The sequence below is a fragment of the Perca flavescens genome, chromosome 5 (assembly GCF_004354835.1).
Source record: "Perca flavescens isolate YP-PL-M2 chromosome 5, PFLA_1.0, whole genome shotgun sequence".
NCBI lineage: Eukaryota > Metazoa > Chordata > Actinopteri > Perciformes > Percidae > Perca > Perca flavescens.
Genome location: NC_041335.1, coordinates 30,474,892 through 30,494,874, shown reverse-complemented (window position 1 = coordinate 30,494,874; position 19,983 = coordinate 30,474,892). Strand labels below are relative to the sequence as shown.

Here is a 19,983-nt window from a genome sequence, read left to right as displayed (position 1 = left end):
TGCTGCGACTTTGTGAGGACTGTACTGTAAAGTGCCTCCTGATCTGGCCAAACACTTGAGCGCATTTTCAGTAATATTTTTCTTTGTAATTATGTATGGTTTGCAAAAATGGGAACTGCTGCGTCCGTGTAGATGAGAGAAGTGTATGCGCGTTGTGCACACGCTACATTATGGCCAAGCATGCGCCCCTAAAATAGCATCTGAATAACACGCTACAGATTATAGACTAGCGCCACTGACTTTAGACCAGGTTTTTCCTGGTCAGTGACGGAATTGTTTTCTGAAACTGCAAAATAGCACCAGGGAACGTTTGCGCTGGAACACGCCTCCTCTGTTCGCTGAACCACCCCCGGGAGCGCAAATACATTCCCTAATTTACCGACGTGCGTCTGTGGAGGGAAAAGTCCGCTGTGCGTCGGTTGCAAAATAGGAATGATACATGCGTCGTGTACAAAGGCAATTGCGCTGAGTGCAAGATAGGGCCCACTGTGTTAGTTGAAAGAAAATATCAGAAGAAAAGTGCACTTGAAAATGTAACGGTCATTCTTTTTTTAGTGGCGCCTTTTATATTAAATTCAAATTTGTTAAATAAAAGAATGTTGGAAATTATTTCCTTTTGTTCATTTGTTGTATTTTAGCAAAATACTGAAAGCAGCAGAAATGCAGAACTGAGAACACTTTAGTATACAAGTAATATTGTTATCGTGATATTTAAAGGTGCCCTGCCATACAAAACCGTTTTTACGTGTATTGGTTTTAAATATGTTAGGTCCATATGTGTTTGTGTTATGTCATGAATGTGAAAATGAAATGCTACCTCCTCTGTCAGCTCTAGCCACTGAAAAGAAATAAGTGGAGAAATCAAGCCAATTACAAAAGCTGGTCAGCCTGATGTCATGTTGCCTGAGCTCATTACTATTTTTTATTTGACTTATTTTACCTTTATTTAACCAGGAAGACACTCATTGAGATTAATTTCAAGAGTGTCCTGGCCAAAACGTACAACCACACATACAGTACATACAAACACAAAATACGCAAAAACACCAGAAACATAAAACAACTGACACAGCAAATCTTTCAAAGTCAACCACAATCCTAAACACATCAGGCAAAACATCTGCAGCCAGATGTGGCTGCCTCCAAGTCAATCAACATCCTCTTAAAAGCGACCAATGAGACTAGCTCAGTAAATTTCATGGATTTCTGTAAATTGTTCCAAGCAGAGGGAGCAGCAAACTTAAAGGCCTTTTTTCCCAGCTCAGTTCTAACCTTTGGAACAGACAGAAGGAAAAGATCCTGGGAACGAAGATTGTAACTACGTGACTATTCATGAGCTCGCCCAGTTGCGCTGGGTAAAGGATGCTGATAGCCAGGCTCTCATTGGCTAGCAGTTAGCCAAAATGTTACAGAGTCCATGGTAGAACTTCAGACATTACCACAAAGTAATGAAATACGTGTGGCAGGGCACCTTTAACAACGTTATTGCATTGTGCATATTTTCCTCATATCGTGCAGCCCTACTTCTCATACTATTTTAGTTTAATAGTTTTAGAGGCCTGTAGGTAAAGCTGAAACTTGTATAGCAGAGATTCTTTTTCTAGTTTTATTTTCCATTGGTCTTGCAACCCCTCAGATTTATCCTGCTTTGATTTATCCTTGGTAGACCTCGACTCCCAGACTGCGAACCACTGAAGATACACTGCTGCAAAACAGGCGAGATATTAAAGTACACAGGTGATAGATAAAGCATGTTTTCAGTACAACCTCTTTGTTCATAGGAATATGTTTGTGTTCTGGAGAGGCTGATCTGTCTGAATGACCCTGAAGATGGTTTAATGCAGCCAATAGTTATAGAGTGGTTGTCTGTATTTTCTTTTTGTAACAGATTTTAGACTATTATGTCCTTGTTTTCCCTCTTGAAAGTCCAACCCTGTCCCTAACTTTAAACCAAAGTGTCTGGCATTTAGACTGACCTATTATGGATGCAGTTGTACTCGCCAAAGCTAATGGATCGTGTCTCTAAATAACCGATTATTTGTGACCTTCCAAAATCATGAATGTCACAGTCATTCAAAAATGAAATTGGAATAATGATATAGTCAGTTTTTTTGCGGAAAGACAAACTTTTCTACAAACAACTGTTGTTTATTTGTGTACTGGGCTATTTTTGACTCTAGAGCAGCTCTGCCTTTGAGAAATATTTGTGCAATTAAAACTGGAATCTGTCAGGCACGCAAAAATTGACAGGCATGCAGTGTATACCTAATGTCCTACTGTTATTCCCTGCCCTCCTCAGTGTTGCTCTCTCTGGGAATCATGGCTGCCCCCCAGGGGGAAGGCCCTTGTCTGTTGTCTGGACTGAAATCCTCTTGTTTGGTCAGATGGACGCTGCAGGGACTGAAAGTACATCCTGGTTACATGTGTGTCCACTCCAGATCATTTGACCTCTTCTCATTTTGATGAGCATGCTTTTTTTCAAAGCTTTCCCCCCTCCTTTTTAGTAGGTTTAAATGTTCTCTCGAAGTGGATTATAAAGATTACTTAGAAACTTGGTACTTATACAAATGGGTTTAATTTCCTAAAGTCAGACAGATCAAGCTAAGACTGCTGTGATGTATTCAGTTTTTTTGTGAATATATGTCCATTTTAATGTCCTTGCTTCACTTGAAGGATACCTGCTTCTCTCAGAATTTGAAGTCCAATCCTGAGATTTATGAAGACTTTCAAAATTGATTAGATAAATGCAAAGGTCGATGTAGAAACCTGGCTGTTTGACAGAGTGGATATTTTGGAGCTACCCAGCATTCACATGCCAATAGTAATATGTGTTACAACTCTAAACATTTACAGCTATCACTTTGAAAGTAACAAGGAAGGATCCAAACTGTTTTCAGTGATTAATAAAGCATATATTATATATAAGGTTAATTGGCCTTCCCTTGATGATTGTGGTTGGTATAAGTAATTAACCCTCCTGTTGTCCTCGGGTCAAATTTGACCCATTTTCAAAAAGTTTCTATATCACAAATTTGGATTTCTTTCAACCAAATTGTTAAAAAAAAAAACAACGTGGATGGTTCCATACAACTAGTAAAGTAAATTATCAGTTCACTACTTTCATTGACTTTGGGTGTTGTATTAAATTTTATGGCATTTGAAAAAAAAAAAAATGATGAAAAAAGTGCCAAAAACATTGGGGGGAAAAGTGTCAAAAAAGACGACCAAAAAGTTGCGATTTTAAATTTTGACCCAGAAAAACTAAAAGTTTCTTGTTAAAACAAAGGTTAAAACGATTATTAACATCTTTTTCACAAATCACAACGTGATGGGAGGTTCTCTAAAACCTAGGTCTGGAGTTGTGAGACTAGGCTGTCTACAGAGCAACAGACTGTTGGAGATATTCTTCAGTGTCATAGGAAAAAAAATAATTGTATCAGCAGAAAAGGTCTGTGGATATTGATTGGATAAACTACTTAATCCTTTGAAAGGCCATCATTTTGTTTAACTCTACGTCTTTCTGGAAAGGAGTTATTGTTATAATGAGTTAATCCTTATTGATTGACTCTTAAATCAACAATATCCCCCAACCCATCACATCCACAGCCTTTCTTCATCCCTTTGTTCTTGTGTACATGTCCCTCTTCTTGCTTTATTTTCTGCTGCAAACAGCCAAGATAATACATTTTAGAAGCAAAGGAAAAAGATAATCAATATTATTTCTCCATCCTAGACAGTGATTTCGATAAAATGGCCCGGTATTAAGATTTTAGGCTACGCCTGATCACATAGTAGCTTATAGGAGATAGACAACCAGCCACACATTTTCCTTTTTCGTTATACCTACTTTCTGTACACCTGCCTCATCAGAATCACTTTCAACATTAGTCAGATATTGGACATTTGTTTGTTGCCATCAGTTGAAGGTTGACACCAAAATATGTTTTCTTCTGTTCAATTCCTTTAAGTATAGACTCGTACTACTGCATGTCTGAACTGTTACAGATCGTTCTTTGAGTACATCTTCTGTTAAATCTTATCATCCCCTTGTCAGACAGTCAATTCTGACTCCTTTTCATTTACCAGACTCACTCTCTTCAGTTAGTGAACGTTTTGATTTTGTATTGTTAAACAGTTTCTCTAATTAGGCTTAACATTGCCCAGATATCTCTATTGATTCTGCGTTGCAATAAGATATACACTAAGATAACGTTAAGATAAAGTTATACAGATCACTACCAAAGGCAATTAAACAACTTTGCAGGACACATGAATGAAAATCAATTCCCCCATAAGAGAAAGTGGCTCTAAAGACAAATGATGTGACACAAGTTCATGTCATTCAATCTCATTCCTAAAAACGCAACATCTCCTCTATTGGTATATTTTTTTGATATTATTTACTTACTTATTGTAATCTATGAACCCATTTTATTTGTAATTTTCAGCACAACAGTGTATCTCTAGTTACATAGTATGTCAGAAATAAACATCACAAATGTAAAATAAGAAGTAAACACACAGTTCCTTGCTAAAAGATGTTTTGATATCAATAAAGTGAGTGACTCCTTTAAATCTTGGGAAATCGAGTAATTCAGTGTGCCATTATTCTGTAATCACCACTTGTGGCTGTTTTTGAGCAACATTTACATGGCTGGGTTTAATTTGATTCCATACTGTAATACATTTGCACACTTGCGCACCCTTAGCAATTTTACAATTAATTTCCGTACATTAGATCCTGGTGGTTTTATCTTGCCTCTGCTCTGGTGCAAAGATAGAAGAAAGAGATTTATTCCAAGAAAACTTGGAATAAAAGACTTTAATGGGTTTACCCTTATGGCTAGAAGATTAAAGTATTCACAAAGACTACTAGTGATGTGGCAAAGCGGTGCATTAAGCCCTTTTATGGACAAACTTAGCATCACACTTAAACTTGACCCTGCTGTGATGAGTTGCATTGGGCTGTTTGCAGTGAAAGCACAGAGAAAATGTGACTATACATCCAGTATACATGCAGACAGCAAAGACGTAGTTTAGTTTTAGGTTGTGTGTTCCCCCCCCCCCCAGCTAGTATTTCTTATGTTCTCATCAGAACCTGCCCACTTCAGCTTTCACAACAAAATACCAGAGCTAGGAGGTCTGAGTATAAATACTGTGCTTTTCAATGAATCACCCTCTGGGTGTTACTCTGCATTCAACCCAATCCCTGTCCCACTGCCTGTGATGCTAGCTGCCCTGCATACTGAACATCAGACTTTGTGGCACGGAAAACATTTTCTGTACTCTCAGTGATCTTCTTTGCTTCGAATGAGTGACGCGGAGTTGCATTATCACTGCATGTACAGTCACAAACAATGAACGTGCTATTAGACCCTGTGTAGCCTTATACTGTACTGAGTTTTCCTAAAAGGTCAGAGGGGATGGACGGTATTTGTGTAGGATGCATGTCAAGAGTGGGACTAAACAGGCCTTTAGTGGCAGTCACACTAAGCTTTCTGCCAGGCAGCGGGCATTCTTTCTCCATCCCCTATCCCATGAGCCTCTGCTTCTAGGACAAAGTCCTCTTTGTATGCCCATGGCTCTTGGCTAGAGCACACAGAGCTTTGAAATTGTGTTTGAACGATGGGATTTTCAATACTATCCCTCCATTTCGTGCTTGCCCTCACCCCTCTTTGCTTTCACTCTGCACTGAGCCTCACCTCCTAACCCTTCTCACCCACCCTCCCACCTTTCTCCCAGCACCAACACTGTGCTTTATACCAGCTAGAGTTTTTTGCTGGTTAGCATGGATAGGCAGCATCAGTTTCTCTAATGAAGAATTAGAAAATCTCTCTTGGATAAAATCTTGACAGTTTTGGATGCCTTCTGTGTATAAGAAGACGCTTCAGAGAATTCATTTTTTATTTCTGATGTTTATTCTTTTTAGGTTGGGTCAATTTTATTTCAAAGTTACACATATTTTTGACCCACGACAGGAGTTTTGCCATGAAAACGTGTTTCCATCTTCCCTCGTTTAGTTTCTGCTCATTCCTTTATCATGAAATATTGTGAATGCTAAATTTCAATCTGTAAATAGTAATAGCTGTTATTAGTAATATTATAATATAAATGCTGTAGTTTAAGCACGCAGAAAGGTACAGAAAGAAAAGAGAACAAAAGAAAAGGTAGCGTACAACCGGGCACAATCGTAGAGAACCGGTTCAGGTCCACCAGAAATAGACACGCTATCTACTACTGAAGAGGTGGTGCAGCAAACACTCGTTGCCGAACAGGTGGAAGTTGTGGACGGCATAGATACTTCTTGTGTGGTCTTTTATGATAGTGTTGTGTTGGCTTAATGTATGCATACATATGTTTATATCATTTATATGTCAACCCAACCGATGGGGTTAAGTCATTAAAGAGAGTATTATATAGTTAAATTATCACCAAATTGTTTATCAAAATTGGAACAGACATGGAGGTGGTTTTTTTTATTTAGTTTTTAGTCTGCTCCCATTGAATAAGGTAAATTTTTACACACAGGAAAACACGCTTCTTAGTTTAGACCTGCTTTTAAGAGGTGGAGAATTCCCCCCGCAGAATAGAGGCGCGCTCTTACTGGCAGTCTTTGTAAATACCACGGAATATATAATTAGGCGCACTTTACGCGTATCCTCCCACCTTTTTGGGTGAAACTCCCACTTTCCCCATGACCCTCCCACGAACGCATATTGAAAGCGCAACTTGTTTCTTCTCGCTCATGTGGCAGACAATCTGCGATTTTACCCAAGTGCGCCCTGTTTGTAAATAGCCCGCATCGGTTACGTCCATCTTTGCGACCAATTAGCGCCTGGAAACAGGCGCAAACGGCATGATAAATCTAGCCCTTGGTGTCAGGTAGCTTTTCCTAATCTTGTGCCAAAATACATTTTTGCTATGATAATGTGCTTCCTTTCAGCAGGAGGTCTTTACCTTGATTTCATAGGGAAGAAAGAAAACATCTAGTATGTGGGGATAGTTTTATTACAATTGCATTGTTATGGTAAAATATTTCATCCTGCTCTTTAGAAAGAAAACACCTGTACTGCCTTGCTTTTACTGTTATCTGTTTACCACTTCTTTAAATCTATGCACATTTAAGGAATACAGCAGCATGTGAGCCTACATCCCTGAGGCTTTAACCCTTCCCTTGCACTGCTTGCTATTGTTTGCATGCAATTTTGGCCATATAGGTATTTAAACTTGTTTTAACTGTTTACTGTAATCAGTGTAAATTGCCGTGGATATGAGTGTCAGCTAAATGTGTGAAACGCACATGTAAATTATTCCACCCAAGGGGTTATTAAACAGGTTGCGACTTAAGCTAGTTGCAGCTTGTGTGTGTGTGTGTGTGTGTGTGTGTGTGTGTGTGTGTGTGTGTGTGTGTGTGTGTGTGTGTGTGTGTGTGTGTGTGTGTGTGTGTGTGTGTGTGTGTGTGTGTGTGTGTGTGTGTGTGTGTGTGTGTGTGTGTGTGTGTGTGTGTGTGCCAGCAGACAGTTTATCCCCCACCTAGTAATCTTACAGCTTCTTGTCTGGCTCGTACCTGCTGTTGTTATTATGCTGCAGAAAACACAATAGGGGGAAACTGCAGGCCTTCACTTCATTTTCAGTTTGATCACTTACTGCTGACTGAATGAATGAATGAATGAATGACTCAATGTGGTGGGTTGTGTAACGTTAAGTGTGAGTATATAAATGCCCAAGACTCTACATTGGATTATTGTCTTTCCTCTGTGATGCAGAGATGTTAATGAATTCTTCATTTAAGAGCAGGACATCAGCACAGATAATTTCCCTTTTCGGGTGGTCACTCTGCCTGAGCATGCTAAAAAAAAAAATTCTCTGGGTTTCTAAGGCAAGAGTTGAAGGGAAACGCTGAATAACTGCCTTTCTGGAATAAAAATGGTCAAATTTTAATATATTCAATATCAATGGTCAACTCTCTGGTGCCACAGTATCAGCAAGCTGTTATGTAATCAGATCAAGCAGCTTTGTTATGATCAATCTCACACACACACACACACACACACACACACACACACACACACACACGTTATTTCATCAAGTATAAAGTCTGCAATTGCTCCATAGACAATGAATTAGGAAAGATGTTATAGATGACACTGAGAACATCCAAGCGAATGTTCTGAGTATATGGGTACATTTTCTGTTTGAGAACTGAAAACACTACATTAGAATAAAAGTTAACAACATTCTGTTGGTCCACAAAATTAGTCTCCCATTAATTGTCTATGGAGCATCTCTAGACTTTATACTTGATGACATCGCAAGTTTAAGACTTTCTTCTCTGGTTCCTGGCTTTGAGAGTAGCTCATGTTCACAAATATTGATTGAACTTTTCTAGGCCATGGAAATAACCTATTGAAATTCTTAATTTATGTGGTGGCCTTTAACATTGACCGCAACCATCACAACTACATGCACATATCCTCAACCCAAACCTAATTCTAACCCCAACCCTAAAACCAAGTCTTAAAGGACAAATCCGGCGCCAAATGAACCTAGGGGTTAATAACACATGAGTACCAAGTTGACCGTTCTCTGGGATATGTTTTCATGCTAATCGAATGTGACCAGTTTTAGCGCAAACCGCTAATTAGCTTATAATGCTCGTCGTCGGGGCACGCTAAAGTAAAAAGAAATTGCTATTTCTATACCACTAACTTTTCCCAAGATGGCATCCACATGTATACATGAACGGTAATGTCTTTATAAACTATCTTTTTAATAAACTGTCTGTACACTTACAAAGTTCTCAATGCTTCGGTTTACATGTAGGGACCCTCATTATGCTACCGTGGAAGTGTGGTGCTATTTTGAGCCTTGTTAGTGGTATAGAAATAGCATTTCTTTTTACGTTTGCGTGCCCCGACGACGAGCGTTATAAGGTAATTGGCGGTTTGCGCTAAAACTGGTCACATTCGATTAGCATGAAAACATATTCCAGAGAACGGTCAACTCGGTACCCATATGTTATTAACCCCTAGGTTCATTTTGCACCGGATTTGTCCTTTAACCCTCAATAAGCTTTTGAATACTTGAGGACCAGACAATATGTCCAGAAAGGCCTATAACTCAAAGTGGTCCTCACAAAGATAGGATGTACAAGAGCAGTAAAAACAGAACATTGGTCATTTTGCCACATAGAGCAATGCAATATATTTTAGCAAGTTGGGCCAATAACAGAATATTTAAAAATGATTGAAGTTAACTTTACTATACATTTTGTACATTTTATCATAGGAGTTTAAAAGGAACTGATGCATGTGTTTCTGCACTTCCTGACTTAAATTACAACATTTAGAAAACTGACTACTGGTTTGCTTTGATGTTCCAAAGTCAAATATTACAGGTCCCCTTAAATAGGGAACCAAGTTCTTACATCACATCATCAATATGTAGTAGTAGTAGTAGTAGTAGTAGTAGTAGTAGTAGTAGTAGTAGTAGTAGTAGTAGTAGTAGTAGTAGTAGTGGTGGTGGTGGCGGTAGTAGTACCCATTGGTAGTTTCTAAGAGCTTAGAAAGGACTTATAAGTCAAGATATCTGCTATAAAAATGTCTATTGGCTAAGGTTTGGTTGAGCAGTAGACTATTTGCTTGTCAAAGGAATCTTAATTCAATCCAAAATTAAATTGGGGTATGTGGACAGTGTTGGAGCTGCAGTAGAACTGTTTTTAGCATACTATTTAAAAAAAACAGAATTTAAATCTATCTCCTTCAAACAGCATGTGCAAAAGGGATGAGTATTTTTTACATTAGCAGACTGAGTCCTTGAGCATAGATGCTATCATTTGATTTATGTGAGTTTTTCCTTAACCAAGCTGTAGCTCTAATGATGCCCCATGCACTGATCTTGTGTGGCTGTTTGCTGATGACAATATTCTTAGTTTACAGTTTTCAGTTTTTTCATGAAAGGGAGTAGTGATTGTTTGTGGACTCTCCATTCAAAGTTCAAATATCGTTTCCACTTGTCGTAACAAGCTATGATTGTGTCGACCATTTGCAACATGTTTAAATAGAGCTAAAAAGTATCATTCACATATCAGTCCTGTTGAAATTCTGTTTGTGTTGCTCTCTAAATATTTAAATGAGAAGACATGGGAAGGAAAGCTCAGCCTCTGCTAAAGAATAGGCCAGTTTGTGGACCATTTCCTAATTGTTAATGGGCTCCAGGGCAGCTTGCCAAGGCTGGAGGTCCAATGGCGAAGGCCTGTTTGAACAGTGAAGGGGTGCAGAGAGGGAGAAGGGGCTAGCTGTGGGGACACTGTCACTGAGGGGACCCTTAAACCCCATCGGCCCCCTCCTACCTGGTCCACAAAGTGCTGGAGCAGGCAGCTGAGAGCTGAGAGACTTTAATGAGGGTCTAGCTGCTGCTTTGGGACTCTGGTGAGCTTGTGTAGCTTGCTGACTGTTATCTGTGGATTTGGAGAGTAAAGGGGGGGTCATTAAGGTTTTAAAGATGTCCAACAACAACAATAACCAAGAGGAGAACGAGAAGGAGGAAAAGGAAGAGTACACAGAAGAGAAAGGAGAGGAGATCATGGTGAAAATCCCTCCACCTCCTACTGAGGTCAACGGGAAGGGTCCAGCTGAGGAGGGGAAGCCGGTGCCCAAACCCTTGCCCAATGGGCACCATTGCCAGCCTATGAACCGCAGTATTTTTCCTCTCTCCGCAGTCTCGCCGGCAGCCGAGAGGATCCGCTTCATCCTCGGTGAGGAGGATGACGGCCCGGCACCCCCACAACTCTTCACTGAGTTGGATGAGCTGCTGTCAGTGGATGGACAGGAGATGGAGTGGAAGGAGACGGCCAGGTAAAGACCTCAGTCTCACACTTGAGGGGCTTCCTTTCCAAGTTCCTGTGTGCGCACCTTTAGTTATGTAATGATGTTTAGAAACCTTCTCCGTTGACTTTTTACATCATACGTCATTAAAAACATGTACCGTAACACAGTTGATTGTGAAAACTAAAAAAGAAAAAAATTATCTACACAGCCAAATAACTAAACAAACACTTGTAAACTTCAGCTAGTTGTCAGTCGAAAATCCATTCTTCTGACATCAGGTAATTTGCTGTGGGCACTGAATTTGGAGCAGCATAAAAAGCGAGCTCACAGGGTTTCACAGGTTTCTCCTGTGTGGGATGGGATAGAGATGGGCTGATTGTTTATACATCATTAGTGTTGGATGAGTGAAGCTCTCTCAGGGGGAAACTGGATCCCTGGGCTGCTGTTTGAGGCTCCAAATGAGTTTAGATGTTATCCTAACCTCTGACCAATTGTGCTGCAGATAGAAGTTACATTTTTTGTTCACTGTTGGATGAATGATTTGCAGAGGAACTTTCCTAAAGACCTCTGTTGTCAAAGTCTTTCTTACTTTAAGTGCTTTTACTTTTACTCAGGAAAGCTTTTGTAGGGCCAAGTTCTGATGATAGATTTGTCCAGCCTCTGATGCAAATTTGTCCAACTTATGCTGATACGTTTATGTTAGATTGGTGAATAATTAACACAGATGGGCTTTATTGTGTCATTATGTCAAAATTAAATAGGTGACACTACAGGTTACCTACCCATTTGGAGGCATTACTAGGCAGACTAACAACTAGGGTTAGGGAATTGCGTTTCTAATCATGTCATGCCAACCATCTGGAAAAAACCCAGCTAATCATCAAAAACAACAAGATAAAGGGTAGAATGTATTGTCATTCTTACAATATACAATATGCATTATACAGGGGAACAATATTGTGTTTTTTCAGTGCTACAATTTACACAAAAGGAACAAATACCATTTAAAAAACAAAACATGTTACTCGACCAAATAGGGTAGAACTGACGGTGAAAATGTGAAAAGTGTTTCAACTAAAGTACTGCAATAAAATTGTACAAGTAAGAAATCAATACAAGTGGTTTAGCAGGGTTAAAAAAATGTAATTGGAATACAGTTCCTGACCCTTCAAAAAAGTGTATGTTATTTAATAAATGCTTATATATTGCTTACATAAGGTGAAATAAATCAGTCCTGCATCTTTCATGTCAAACTTATTATTCTGCAAATAACAGCAGAGATTAGGACCTGGTCCAATGTCTCAATTGAGCACTTGGTGGACTTAAAATGAATTAAAGATCTCACAAGTGCTGGGTAGTGCTGGCTGTATTCCAAGTGCAATTTTGGCAGCCAAAACTGGCCAAATAAAACCGTGGTATAGAAACAACTTCTCAGTACCAGTTCAGTTTCTCAACTCCCTGATTCTGAGGGGGGGGGGTGATTAAAAAGATACATAAAGCAAATAGAAATGACAATACTGGTTCACAACTGATAATTTTATCTTAACCATAACCTAAAGAAAAAATTGAATTCCCACACACAGTCAAAGACCATGAGCAAGCATTTTCCTAATGAGCCTTTAACGATAAACCGCATGAAATGAATGACAAAGAGACAGTTTTGAATTGCTAATATTACTAATGCTAATATTTACTACAAGTAGTAGTAAAAGGAACATTTAGTTTACTTGACATATTGCCTTTTAAATATATAAACATTTGACAATTCATCACCCGTAACACATTAGATTTGTGATGCAGCTACAGAACCTCTACTGTATCTGGACATAGATAACATATACAGTACATACTGTATGTGGATTGCATTTGTGCAGTCATATTTAAATTGAAGTTTCCTGGTAAAATTAGCATTAACTCCTGCTTGTGTGACCCAGCTTTATACAAGGTATATTACTTTTTTATGGAATAAATTAACTTCAGTTTATTTTATTATTTATGTGTAGATTGAGTTCTTTGCATGTTGATATGCTGTTTGGTCCTGTAATGTTGCGAGATGCCACAAGATCACCATTTGTAGGTTAGTTCATCATTCTTTGATGTACTGAATTGCACTTCCGTGCTGTAAGTACAGTACTTACGAGATTATGGCATAAAAGATATTAATATCCAACCCTGTTTGTACGTATGTTCTGTTATTGCCTATAGCTGTCTGGAGTTCCCAGTGTAATCCAGTCATTGTTCTCCCCTTTTTCATCCCTCCAGGTGGATAAAGTTTGAGGAGAAGGTAGAGAAAGGAGGTGAACGCTGGAGTAAACCACACGTGGCCACGTTGTCCTTACATAGCCTTTTTGAACTCCGGACGTGCATAGAGAAAGGCACCATCATGCTCGACATGGAAGCTTCTACTCTACCTCAGGTTGTTGGTAGGTTGGCCGCAGGTCACTTATCAACTTAAATCTTTAACAATATAAATTGCATTACATTTGGGTAAAGCTAATTAGCATTGGCAAGTATCTTTTATGAGGACATGTAATGCCAGACAATGTTCAGGTTTAGGTACAATTCAGGAAGGTAAAAAGTTATTAGTTATTGGGTTTAAGCACATGGTTTTTACACTGGAGACTGGGGGTCATCAGCAGGAAGTTAGTGTTATTTACAATAATTGACTTGACCTCTTTAAGCCCAAACTGAAATTACTTAAAGTGCTCATATTATGCTTTTTGGCTTTTTCCCTTTCCTTTATTGTGTTATGTATCTTTTTGTGCACGTTATAGTTTACAAAGTGAAAAAGCCCAAAGTCCTCCCCAAAGGGACTCACCATCTCCAACAGAAAACACTGTGACGAACGTGCTTCACTTTGTAACACACATTATAATGCTCGCCTAGCTGCTAGCATGGCACGCCCTCATACTCTGCTACTGACAAGCTAGCAGTACTTACCTAGCTCCTGCACATGTGCGACTCCCAACAAAGATGGAACAAAAGTGAGATGTCTCACTTTGTAGCTAGAACAGAGAGCTCAACACACAGGGTGAAAAGAGGAGCTGCAGCAATGTGCAGTACAACAAATATATGGTGTTTTCTGAAAATTAAACCACATAAGCCTATTCTGGTACAACCTCTAAATACAATTATAAACCTGAAAATGAGCATAATATGAGCACTTTAAGTTTTAGAGCCAAGCCATTAAAAACAGTTTACACTGGCTGAGTATTAATCCCCTTGACTATCAAATTAATTTTGAGATGTTTTACCTGTGGATTGACTTTTAACCATTACCACGTAGTTAGTCAACTAACCTTACCCAGAGCTCAAGTAACAATGTTAAGTACAGGAACATGGTTATGAGGTTTTTCTTTTCTCTCTCAACCACGTGCTTTGAGGTTCCTACACCTAACCATACAGAAACTGTATTTTTAACTTTAATTGCCAGGAGTGGATACCTGTTGAAACAATTAAAAAACACTGACAAATACAGTCATAGAAAACACATTTAAACATGTAAACATTTTGTTGTTTCTTTGTTACAAAACAACTGGTCTGATCACCATTATGTTCATAAAAAGATTATGCTTTAATGTATAATAACTCATTTCCAGTGAATATTACAATTATGCAAAGTATTTTTTAGGTGTGTGTACAAGTATTCCCCCCCCGTTATACAATGACTTTGACGAAGGTGAGCAGAGAACCCGTCTGCCAGTTTGATTTTGTCTGCTCTGTGATGAACAGTATACTGTATGCAGAGCTGCTCTGTAGTGTTGCGTGCAGGTTTATGAATTGATGCATATCGCACACAGGGCTCAGAGGTTTATTTCCTCTTCTTTGTTTTAGTAGCAAAAGGTCAGGGCTCTGAGTCAAGTCCAGCTTAAACTGTACTTTATTTGAACACTGAGGCACTGAAATAGTAGTTTGTAAACGGTCACACAAAAACGTCCTAATTTGAGAACAACCAACCCTCTTCGTTTGTGTCTGCATGAGGGAGCAGGAGGAAAAGTTACCACTTGGAGGGATTAATGTGAAGTAATTGAGTGTGCTGCATGGACTGTACAGGCCGAGAGGAGCTGGGCCTCTTGCTTTGAGGCCAGCCAACTTGACTGATGGGCCATTAACAGCACTATTCCTCCACAAGAAGAGACACTCCCCGAGGCGGCAGCATTCAGGCTTCTGACCTTCTTTTTAAAAATAGGCAAGACCCTTTTTGATTGAGCCGTTTCATAATGCCACGAAGACTTTCATAAAGGAGCATTACAGTCTGTGTGGCACTAATTGAATCCTTACAAGAATGAAGAGACTTTTTATGTCAACTCACTTATTTGCTCTGAGTTGTTACTAAATTAAGGCTGTTGTGTAAAATGCTGACATGAAAGAACAGCATCATTCAAATTTTGTTTTATTTGATTATTCATTTCAATTGTTTATTATTGTTGCTCCTCAGAGAAAAAGCTATTTTTTGTCTCCAAATGTTCTCCAAAAGAAACCTTGATGAACTCTTGTAACAATGTAGTTAAGTGCTGAAACAATTAGCAAATGTACAGAAAACTTTCTGATAACTTATTATGCTGTATGTCAAATTGATATTTAGGCTTTGCTGGCTGTTTTAAAATTATTGTCAATGGAAGTTGAATAAATTTGGGTTTTCAACTGTTGGTCCGACAAACTAACCATTGTAAAACATCTCTTTGGATTATGGTTGTTGTTGGATGTAATAATATAGTTTTTCATGTCTTCAATGTGGTTAGACTTTCTTCCCTCAAGAAAAAGACTAAAATCGTATTTCCTCACCCTCTTTCTTCCTTACCTTCCCTCTCTCTGCATATTCAGAGATGATCACTGACAACCAGATAGAGATCGGCCAGCTGAAAGCAGACCTAAAGGACAAAGTGATGTACACGTTGCTACGGAAACATCGTCACCAGACCAAGAAGTCCAACCTGCGTTCTCTGGCTGACATTGGCAAGACGGTCTCGAGTGCAAGTAGGCTGTTTTCCAACCAGGAAAATGGTAATACTGATGCCAGTTTGGTGCAGTCTTCTTTTTCTAAATGATGTAAAGAGAAAAAACAAATCAACTAAGTTACTCTATCATGCATTTAGCTGTACATACGTTAATCACTGGGTTTAATTCAGATTTTTTTGTCATCTCAAATTAGGTGTGTAGTGAGTTTTTAGGGCAGTGGGGAATGTCAGTGTGCGATAAAGGACACACTGCTGCCCTCCTCTGCATAAACCCACTAATGTGGCACTCAGTACATTACATTACATGTCATTTAGCTGACTCTCTAATCCAAAGCGACTACCAATTAAGTGGTTTCAACCTTGAAGGTGCAAACTCCAGACAACAAAGTAGTAAGTGCAAGTACATTAGCTTCAAAATAAGCAAAACTACAAAGAGCTATATGAAAGTGCAGTTTTAAGAATATTTTATATACTGTGTGTGTGTGTGTGTGTGTTTTTATATATATATATATATATATATATATATATATATATATATATATATATATATATATATATATATATATATATATATATATATTTAATATCAATTTAATATCAATTAATATATATATATATATATATATATATATATATATATATATACACACACACACACACACTGGTAGTTATTTAAAACTACAAAAAATATTATTATTATATATATATATATATATATATAAAAATGTTTTAGTTTTAAATAATTACCAGCTTCTCCTTAATAGATGCTGAAAAACATTTTAGATACCTTATCAGAGGTTTTGGCCCTTATACTAATATTCTCTTGGCCCTTACATAATATTCTTATTAGTGCCACTATAGTACTACTACTTACTCACTAAACCCATCATTCAACTAGTAAAACTAAAGTTTGCAGAAGTCTTTTGCTAATTCATCACAAACATTTGATGTTATTACTCTAACAACACTTTTAACCTACTCACTGTAGGATACTGTACTAACTGCATTCACAGAGACTTAAGTGATCAGCACCTGTAAGAGCAGGTGGAGCTTTCAAATTGATGCAAGCTCTAAATTTCGACACTGAAGAATTCAGTTCAGTGCATGAATTTATGAGTAAGTGAGAAGTCCAAGGCTATGGGAGATCATAAAACTGACTCCAAACGTTGATAGGATATGACTAATAGAGAACTTGAGAGATTATAATTACTGCGGTCAGAACATCTGAGGTTGATTATAATCGTTCATATTATTCTCACTTCATTAACTTTTAATGTATTGACATTTCTGAGAATTCATGGTTTTTAACAGTAGAATGTAAGACCTCTTTTCATCACACAGGGCGGGCTATCACTTTGCTTTACCGGAAGTTATTACAAAGAAAGCTGAATTTAAATTCATGTACACTAAATGGCTTTATTGGCCATTTTAGTAGGATTGTAGTTGCTTGAATAAATGTATTTAATATCAATCTGCTGTATACTGCATATAAGACCCAGTGAAATTCATTCTGTTACAAAATGAAATTGACATAAACAACTAATGAATATTTCCCTCAGGCAGAAGCACAGAGCTGCAAATAAAAACGTTATTAAACCTTTTCAATCAGCAGCAAACAGAATATTCCATTAGACTCAAGTGGTGGGATTTAAGTAAAGTGACAGCCCTAATGCACACAAATGTCTAACTGACATTAACAACACTGTATGAGTCCTTTAATTGTAACATTTTGAGTAACGTAAGATGTTTTCTTGTGTTGACAATGTTATTAATATGTTACCAGACATGGGTCTTTGGAAAGTGAAATTATTTATTAACTGTTATCAGATTTTTGAAACTGATGACTCTTTGTTTTCAAATGGAAACTCATCACATAAAAAGCCTTAGGCTCTTATCAAAGTCACAGTACTAAGATAAAGTGCTTCACTGATAATCATTAATTGATGACAACTTTACAAGGATAAAGTGCATCCTCCAGTTTAATAAAATACAAATTGACTCCTGTCCAATGACCCATGGTCTCTCCTGATTTATGGCGCCACTTTCCTTTTTCCGCACAGCTTGTAAAATTACAGATAAATCATGTTTTACATATCTTTTAACCACTTGATTCTCCTAACAAATGTCTTGCTTTGGCTCAGTGGGCTTGTCTATCATCTCTCCCTTCCATTTCTTTTTCCTCCTTTTACTGCTTCCCTGGATTGGGTTTGATAACCTACTGCTGCTACTAAAAGCTCGTAGTCCTCTTGGGAACTCTGCGACTTGCCTATCGGGTCACATATCAATGGAGGACTTGCAGAGCCATCGGAGTACCAGCATGGACTGGCTTAGTAAGTTCACTGGACTCAGTCTACGTTCATACTGCAGACCACCGACCATTCTTTACCAAAGGAAATTCCTTTGCCGCAACGTTTAAAGCAATGCACTATATGGGTAGTTTTTTTTGCATTAATTTAACAATTACTTTTATACAATCGTACTACTTAAGATACATGTCAACAAACATAAGTGGACATGAGGGTTAGCGTGAGCAACCATTCTTAATGTAACAACCATTTTGTTTCACTTTTGTGATAGCCTTTATTCCTTTTTTGATTTCAATTCCAACCTTGGTAATAGCCTGCATAAAACAACATGGTAAGAACACAGTTTTAGCTGTCCATCTTTGGAACATTGTAGACAGCACTGCAGACCCACGTCAATAGCATCCGCCGTCGCATAATTATGGAGCACCACGTTGTCTTTTAAGTCCTTATGAACTCTCCTTCACAACCTTTTACTGACCTCATGACGTTTTTTTTTTAATCGAGGTTAAAGAAAAGTGTTTAGGAAAAGACAGGATGTGATTATTTTTTTTTACTATTGAACACAAGGTTAAACGTTTTTTTGTCAAATGCCTAAGTATCTCACTTTGTAGCACATATCCAATTGATGTGACTCAGTCAGGAATAGGATTTAGAAAATGTGACTGTGTGGCTTTTTCTTTCTCTCAAAAACGTCACGTGTAAGTGAAAAATATCAGAAGTGGAAAACTTTCAGCTGCAGTTTGAACGTAGTCACAAAACTAGTGTAAATGTCACATGTCATTCAAACCCAATGTGTCAAGTACATTAGTAGTGCTTATTAAAGTAGTGGCATTGAATAGTTTTTTAGTCCTTTTTTTTTTTTTTTTTTTTTTTAAACCCCACACTTGCTAAGATTTTATTTTTGATCCCTTATGTATTTCCCTTAAATGTAGTTGTTTTTTCCCCCCTTTATTACTGTATCTACTCTATATAAGTACTACGATTTCATCATTTATACTGGCTGCATCATACTGACAAGCATGTTATTACCTACAATCCTCAGGGGGGCGGATGTACGAAAGGCTACAGTGGGATCAGAATTTGCTCTCTTTGACATTCGTACCGCTCTGGATACCGTCTTGTATTCCTGACAGCTTCACAACTAAAGTAAGGTCACGTTCTGCTGTCAGCTCTCTGATGAGTCTGATGGAGTTGACGAGCTTAAACCAAAAGTCAGCAGAGCATCAATCAGAGTCTGATGCACTTAGTGGAAGACTTTGGTGGGAAAGATAGATACACTAAGATGATCAGGTATTCTCAACAGTAAAGCTCCTGATTATTTTGGATTAAGGAGGCACAAAATAAGTAAGAATAGTTGTAGAATATAGTGGAATAACTGCTTTGTAATATGAGATATGAGTCAAGTTATAGATTTTTGGCGCTGTGGGACATTAAATACTATACAACACATTTAAAATGCAGTGTTGTACTAAGAATTTGTTCTCTACAAGCGAACATGTTTCAACTTTTAGAGGAGGCTGTACTTATTGATCTGAGAAAACATTTTAGGTGCTTTCCGAGAATTTCAGACTAGAAATTGCTATCTTATGACTTTAAATATTATTAATTATTCTGGCCGATTTAAAATTTTCAGCAGATTGTATGTAGACCAGTTACTGTCCCTTTCAGTCAGTGAACATCTGAGTGACAGATGTTTTTATCTTGACTTAAAAGTTTGCTTGACCAATGATCATGAAGTATTTGTCTTCTGCTGTGCTCGAGCCTTTATTAAGAAGATGAAAGTTAATGGTGGCTGAAAATCTCTTTATGCTTTTGATCGCTGTTGCCTTGTTATTCTTTTCGGCGCTGCATGGGGAGCAAACTGTCTGGGCCACTGTCTTTTCTTGGGTC

General features: G+C 38.1%; 1 protein-coding gene across 5 annotated transcripts in view; it reads left to right on the top strand.

Moving 5' to 3' along the window:
• Positions 1 to 19,983, top strand: part of slc4a4a (solute carrier family 4 member 4a) — a 71,898-nt gene that overhangs the window by 16,991 nt on the left and 34,924 nt on the right. For 2 of the 5 annotated variants that reach the window (XM_028577138.1, XM_028577137.1), the window contains exons 6-9: positions 10,721 to 10,856; positions 13,092 to 13,252; positions 15,654 to 15,833; positions 18,022 to 18,117. In XM_028577138.1, the coding sequence (XP_028432939.1) occupies positions 10,721 to 10,856; positions 13,092 to 13,252; positions 15,654 to 15,833; positions 18,022 to 18,117 (573 nt within the window). The remainder of the gene's footprint in view (positions 1 to 10,720; positions 10,857 to 13,091; positions 13,253 to 15,653; positions 15,834 to 18,021; positions 18,118 to 19,983) is intronic. The other 3 variants (XM_028577141.1, XM_028577139.1, XM_028577140.1) reach the window with 2 other exon arrangements.